General features: G+C 47.6%; 1 protein-coding gene across 1 annotated transcript; it reads left to right on the forward strand.

Moving 5' to 3' along the window:
• Positions 1 to 6,383: 6,383 nt before the first annotated feature.
• On the forward strand, positions 6,384 to 6,953 carry LOC139833894 (uncharacterized). Its single transcript, XM_071824264.1, has one exon. The coding sequence runs from the start codon at positions 6,384 to 6,386 to the stop codon at positions 6,951 to 6,953; it is 570 nt and encodes a 189-aa protein (XP_071680365.1).
• Positions 6,954 to 7,303: the final 350 nt, after the last annotated feature.

A 7,303-nucleotide genomic window follows, 5' to 3' on the forward strand; every position in this document is an offset into this window, starting at 1 on the left:
CTGGCTATGGTATGCAAATCAATTCACTACATCTTTTGTTATAGAAACATACCGTGCTTATTATCGTATGCATAATCTAATGTCTAATGTATGCAAGCAAGACATGCATAAAAGTAGGATTCTCGTAGGTTAATGTCCACGTTCGATACTTCGATCCGTGTGTGAACGCGTGCCGACGACTTTTAGAGCGATGATGCATACTGTATTTGTTTCGATCAAGCATCTCCAACTTCTTGTCTGCATGTGGTTAAGTTTATTAATGCATATATCAATTCAATGATATCAGAAATTAAACTCATTATAAGAAAACTCCCTGATTGAATATATACTGTTTAGAAGATCATGTATGACTGTATGTCACTGTTCTCATGGATGGATCATAAAGATAGGCCGGTCAGTGAAGACACGCATTGCCGGTAAAAAAGACCATCGCAGCGCCATCAAGCATTCCTAGGTGCAATTTGAAACACCGTGCTCTACAACCAATGGCTTTTGCAACAACAAAAGTTCGAAACAATTTATGACCTTAATCATAAGAGTAACTACGTTTTTATATGTAATTTACACTCACTAATATATCTGAGAGAGTATTCTAACCTAGCTTCAATCTGTTTTGTCGTGGAAACATAAGAGAAGCATGCACTAGTACAGATCAGGTCGTCGCACCGGCTAGGCCATTGCACCGGCTAAAATGGACTGACGCACATGATAAATCTAACTGTCGCTATGGAAGGGTAGGCGATCCTCCTCCAGAGCGCACACGGATTCCGAATCCGAATCCGTGTGCGACAGGGTGAAATATCGCAAACGGTTATCTACAAGAAATCATGTGTGGAAGGACACACTGTCGCACACGATATTTCGTACTGGACCATCAGCCAACTGAAAAATTGTAAACGATGTTGTTTTTTTTAGGCGTATATGTTGCACATGTTTGTTTCAACCAGCCGTTTGGTTTTACCATTTGTCGCATAGTTTTTCCAATACCTAACTGTACTTAGTAGGCCACAACTCAACATTGCATGCAAAACTTATTATTATTTAATTATACATTTCATATAGCACATATATACATGTCTATCATAACATAGATTCAGTTTCTAGCTATAAAAATGAGATATCTATGCAAACAGTGCTTCTTGCAACCATGTAGTTCTTTCACCCTGCCTCTGATGGAAGATTCAGTGACTGGACTACATCAAGTCACGTCGTAACTGGACCTTCTATCTGCCCCACATTCTCCATCCAACGGTTACAATCAAGCGATTGAAAAACTTTGTCGAATTTGTTTTTTTTTGCTGCGCCTAAAATACAAAGTATTTTTCAGTGAAACTTTTTCGTACTTACAACATGATTCGTCGGCAACATGTACATTTTTTGTTTTGAATTTTTTGATGATTTTTAAAAACGAAAATTTAAAATCATTAAAAATTCAAACCTAAAAATGTACATGTTGCCAACGAATCATGTTGTAAATACGAAAAAGTTTTAATGGAAAATATTTTATATTTTAGGCGCAGCAAAAAAGACAAATTTAGCAAAGTTTTGGAATCACTTGATTGTAACCGTTGGATTGAGAAAGTGGGGCAGATGGAAGGTCCAGTTACGACGTGACTTGATGTACCCCAGTCACTGAATCTTCGTCCGCCTCTGATGTCACCTTCTATTTGTTGTGGCTCTGCCATCCGTGGAGGAGAAGGTTGGGCGCAATACTCACACTTCGCATCGCCACCCCGAATGTGTGCATTCTCACGCTCCGCATCGCTAGATTCATGTTACACGATCAAACTGCAGAAAATAATCATTGGAGTTATTCATAAGCATAGAAAATTAAAATTAAATAAAATTGACTTCAAATTATTTGTCTTACTCAAAGGTGATTGTGCGAAGCTAAGGCTGTCCAATTATTATGCAGTGTCACCCAAATATCATTCCTATTATAAGAATATAGTTCAAGTTAATAACATCAAACATATACAAAAAGTAGTTATCTATAGAACTACCTAGCTTACACAATAGAATATATATAGATCGAACAAATTAAAGGTAAGATCCATTATAGAGTAGATCTGTGCTATAAACGGGCAAGTGCCTAGAGTAATAGATCTATGATATGAACATCCAACTGTGCTTAGAGTAGATCTGTGATAGAAATAGGGCTTATAATCTATAGATTGATCCATTCATATAGTAGAACATGCTATAAAAAATAAGGTAAATATGCCGACAATAAGATCGTAAACCTTACTGAACTGGCTAAGGTGGAGTGCGAGGACGGGTTCGTCCGTGGAGGAGGGCGAAGACGAGCCGGCTTGAACGGTTTTGCCAGCGACAGGCCCGGCCAACATACTGTCCAGTAGATCATCGACATTCCGTCGAGGAAAATATGGCTAGAAGCTAGCTTCCGCCTCGCCGATCCAGTGAGTTTTTCACCGAATAGAGGGAGGCGGCCGTGGAGTGGAATGAGATCGGATAAGGTCGCCGATCCTTATATATATGAACAAGTTTGTAGGGTTTATTTTCTTGTGTTGCAATTGATGGTGACCTAACCCTCCGACCTAACCCTACCCCGGGTGGCGGCGCCGCACCACTCCAGGGAGCCCCTCCTCACCGGCCCTCCGGCCCCTCCAGCCCCTCCCTCCCCTCGCCGCCATCGCCGAAGGTGTCGCCGGGCAAAGCCCGCGCGGCATGGCGGTGGCGGGGGCTTCAGATGGTCGCGATCATGGGGGGTGGGGGCGGCGCTCTTGATCTCTTGTGGTGGTGGTGGTGCGCGGCGTCAGCGCCCGGAAGGTGGCGGTGGTGGAGTGGCCGGATCTTGGCCCTTGGGGCCTGGAGGCGGTCGGCTATTGCGCCTTCTCCTCCGCGCGATAGGATGCTCCGTCCGCATCACATGGGAGCCGGGGCGGCGGCCCCAGGCATGGAGGTGGCGACCTCCTCCCCGGAGGTAGACGACCTCGTTGGGATCTGAGGTGGGGGATCTTGGGATCCCACACAGATCTCCGGCGGTGAAGATCCAGTCGACGACGAGTTTAGGGTGACAGGGCAGCCGGTGAAAAATGTGCTTCGCTCTTGGGCTTGGCGGACGATAGCGGCGTCGCTTGGTGTCGTTACCTTGTCGAAGGCATCGTCTTTGCTTGTCTCGTCACTCCACTCGGCGAGTTGGAGATGTGTGGTTGCTGGTGAGAATCGTGCTCCGACCCTGGTCATGGCGGGCGATGGCGACGTTACGCGTCATTACCTTCTTGAAGGAATCGCCGTCGCAACCAACATCTACCCACTCGTGGTGCTCCGGGGGAAACCCTAGATCTGGGTCTCCCGGATCGGACGATGCCGACGCTACGTCGTTCTACCTCTTGGGGCATCGTTTTTGGAGCAGCTGCTGGATGTTGGCGGATGTTGGTGGAGTGGTATTCATCTACCACATTGTTGACGCTGAGTCTCGGTGGCATGGTGCTGTAGGGTATCGACGATGGATGCGGGATGATGTATGCGTGCAGGATGGTGGAGCTGTCTGGCGTCATGGTGGCATCGACGGTGGGTCTTGCAAGGTTAATGCGATGATCTCTTTTAAAGATGGAGTCGAGGAAGACGGCGGTAGCAACTTCTGTGTCATGTGTGTTGGCGTGCGCTGAAAGTCTGCTTGACTGGATGTGCTTCTCACCTGCTATTTGGCGGTTTGGAAAGTCATTTGGTTTTTTGGATGATGTGAGTTGGTGTATTGTCACCCCCTGCTTCCCACTGTAGGTTTAGTGAGGTGGCTTCGAGGTTGATCTTTTGTATTGTTCTTGTAATATTTTTTGAATAATCTTATAAAAAAATCGTGTGCATCCTTTAGATGCAGAAGCTGTGGCTATATTTCCCCATTTCGAAAAATGTTGTTAGGCCACAATGTACCTGCAGAATGGCACACGGTCCATAATAGAGAAACCATTTGCGTTATATACAACTCGCAACGTTCTTTTCGATTTTAACCCTGTGTGTACTATTTTCAAGTCTTTTCTTCAGTTTTTTGGCCGCTACATTATTTTGAGTTTTCAACCATCGGAATTGTTCAGAAATATCCACTACTTGCACCTAGATAAATTTGAAAATGCTATTACAACACCAATGTTCAGCCCTTCAACATATAACTTTATCTCACCATGCAAATCCTCGCAGTCGCACTGGGATGCTAGAATGGAAAAAATATCAAAATTAAAAAACCCAAATCCTGAACTAGAGCGTATCACTAATTAAGTATGGAACTCTACCTCAGTTGAATCAGCGGTGTCGTCGATGCTGATAGATTCGGTGGGCGCCATGACCATGGCGACGTCCGGCAGTACAAGCTCGTAGGGATTCGGCGATGGGTCCCAAAGCATATGACCAAAAGTAACAGCTAGAAATGACTAACAAGACTCAAGGAAGGGGCCCGCTATTTAAAGTTTAAATGTGCAGCACACGATTATCTTTGGTAAGAATCACCCCTCGATGAAGATACCACACAAACACCTTAGTTTTAAGCGGTATCTTCATCTTCTAAATTTTCTTATTACTATCGATCGAAATATCAGGTTGGATTACATCATTATACATAGAAGCTACCGAAATATACCGGATCCATGCGTCGATTGGATCGAATCCAGGCGATGAAACAAGTCATTCCATAACGCTTGTCTAGGACCGACGAGACTTCTTCTGAACGTCACATTTGTTGGGGAAGATTCCAACAGCTTATCGAGCGTATCACTTTTGTGCCGAACGATATTGTATAATGTCGGACATTGTCTTCAAAGTTGTGGCATTGCACGACCGTTTATCCTCCTAGGATCTAACCTTTGATCCATCTCTCATGGAAAATGACTCGTATGGAAAGAAAAACTTCACCGCCATATGTTAAAAAAAATGAAACCGTGTCTATGAGGAACTAAACACCTTTTTGATATAGTAGAAACGGAACTTGGCATGACAATTCTGAAATTCGTCCACCGCCATATGTTAGACCCACCCGAAAATAAGAGTCACCAATTTTTCAAGAAACCTGAGTCAATGCATTTAGGACAATATACCTTTTTTTCTTCTAAGAACGGTTTGCCAAATTTCATACTCAATTAATAGCTAAAGCTTGAACAGGCATCTACTAATATACAGCCAGTTCACTAAACTCGAGCATGTTTGAGTGTAAGACGCGCGCGCGACCTGCTTATTCAGTGAGGTGCAAACGCTTCCTTGGAAAAACAGCAAACCCATCAGGAACGCTCATGCGCTTACGTGTCTCGTCCGTCGCCGTACCCGCCATGTCGTCGTCAGGGACGGAGACAAGGGGGGCGCAGCTCAAGCCGGCAATTCGACCCATGGGTACGTCCGCCCATCGGCACCCGACCCAAATGGGTAGGGTATGGGTCCCGATGTTCGCCCATGGAAATAACCCATGGGCAACCCGATTAGTCGTGGGTCGGGCATGGGTATCAGTCTATGCCCACGGGTTGCCCGATGGGTCACCCGATTAATATTACTAATTAAAATAATTGCATAATTTTATATGGTACGTAAGCTATGATACACATACATTATACATGTAGACAATATACATCATTTACACACAAATCTTTTTTATCTAGACACCAAACATGTGCATATTAGTACTACTTTCAGTCACAAAGCCATGAACGGGAATACACCACTCTTTGTCCTGGCATCCCAACAATGTGCCGATGTGTTCTAGATATTTGGTTGCGTCAAACTCTCCATTTTTTGTACCCGATGGGTTGCCCGATAGGGTCGGGTTGCCCGATGGGTTTGGGCATGGGTCTCGTTCCTTACCCATGGGTAGGGTCATGGGTCACAGGTGTGCCCGATAAGGGTGATGGGCATGGGTCTAGTTTAGGTCGATCCGACCAAACCTGACCCATTGCCAGCCTTAGGCGCAGCCTTCCCTATGCTCAAAGAAAAATCATGATAGCTTCTTATTTGTATAGCTAGTTCCGTCTCCTCGTATTAACATTACTTCCTTTATACTTCATTCCTTGTTGAGTAACATATTGTATAGGCGTAGGTCCCCGTGTTTTCTCAGAGTTGTACCTGTAATTGTACATGTGTCCGCCTATATATACATGAGCAGCCGGCCCTATTGGTGCTGTGCAATCTCCAATAACCTTTCTACATGGTATCAGAGACCCTTCGGGTCCTGCCCTAGCCGCCGCCCTCCTCTTCCCTTGGGGCGCCGCCGGCCACCCCCTTCCAACCCTAGCCGCCGCCTCTACTCCTCCCTAGGGCGCCGCCGGCCACCACCCCAGCCGCCGCCCCCTCCTCTCTAGGGCGCTGTCGGCCACCACTCCCAACCCTAGCCGCCGCCCTTCTCATCTAGGGCGCCGCCGGCCCTCCCCACCACCACCGCTTCCGCCATGGAGCGCTTCGACTCATCCGGCTCCGGTTTCTCCTCCGGCTCCGGCAGCAGCAACCCCTTCGCCGGCCCCTCCGTCGCCATCATCCGCGACATCCCCATCGCCGAGCGCGTGCCGCTGAAGCTCTCCACCACCGCTGCCAACTTCTTCCCGTGGAAGACGTACTTTGGGCTGCTCTTCCGCGAGTATGATCTCCTTGATCACGTTGACGGCACCATCGACCTCCTCGCCATGCCGCATGACCCCGAGTGGCTCGCCATCGACGCCACCATCATCCGCTGGTTCTACCATACCGTCTCCAACGACATCTTTCGCACCGTCGTCCGCGACGGCGACTCCGCCCACACGGTCTGGGCTAAGATCACCGGCCTCTTCACCGATAACAAAATCCAGCGGGTCACCTTCCTCCAGCAGGAGTTCTTCGGCACCCACCAGAACGACTTGTCTCTCGATGACTACGCCCTCAAGCTGAAGAGTCTCTCCGATGAGCTCCGCGACTTGGAGTTCCCGATCGATGATAAGATCATGCTCTCCACCCTGTCGGCGGGTCTCGGCGAGGATCTCAGCTGATTTCATCCCTAGTCGTAGTCATACTGATCGTGCGAAATCAATCTCTAGCTGGCCGCCGGCCGAAACGTCGACGCTGCTTTCGAGTACCCATACGCCTGAGCAAGCACGGAGCAACGGAGGCTGGACGTACGACGGTACGACCGTACGAGGGCAAGAGAGTCGGCGCGCCTGTGTGACCTGGCCAGAAGTTTCTGACAACTCTGTGGAGGAGATCGCGCCACGAGAAGGACAAGAACAGCCTGGTTTCCTCGACGAGGATTCGATCCAACCAGCGGTCGGGCCGGGCCGGCCGGACGGGTCAAGCTAGTCGTCGCACGGATGACAGCAGCGAAAAAACCCAAATTGACCGA

The sequence above is a fragment of the Lolium perenne genome, chromosome 7 (genome assembly GCF_019359855.2).
Source record: "Lolium perenne isolate Kyuss_39 chromosome 7, Kyuss_2.0, whole genome shotgun sequence".
Classification (NCBI taxonomy): domain Eukaryota; kingdom Viridiplantae; phylum Streptophyta; class Magnoliopsida; order Poales; family Poaceae; genus Lolium; species Lolium perenne.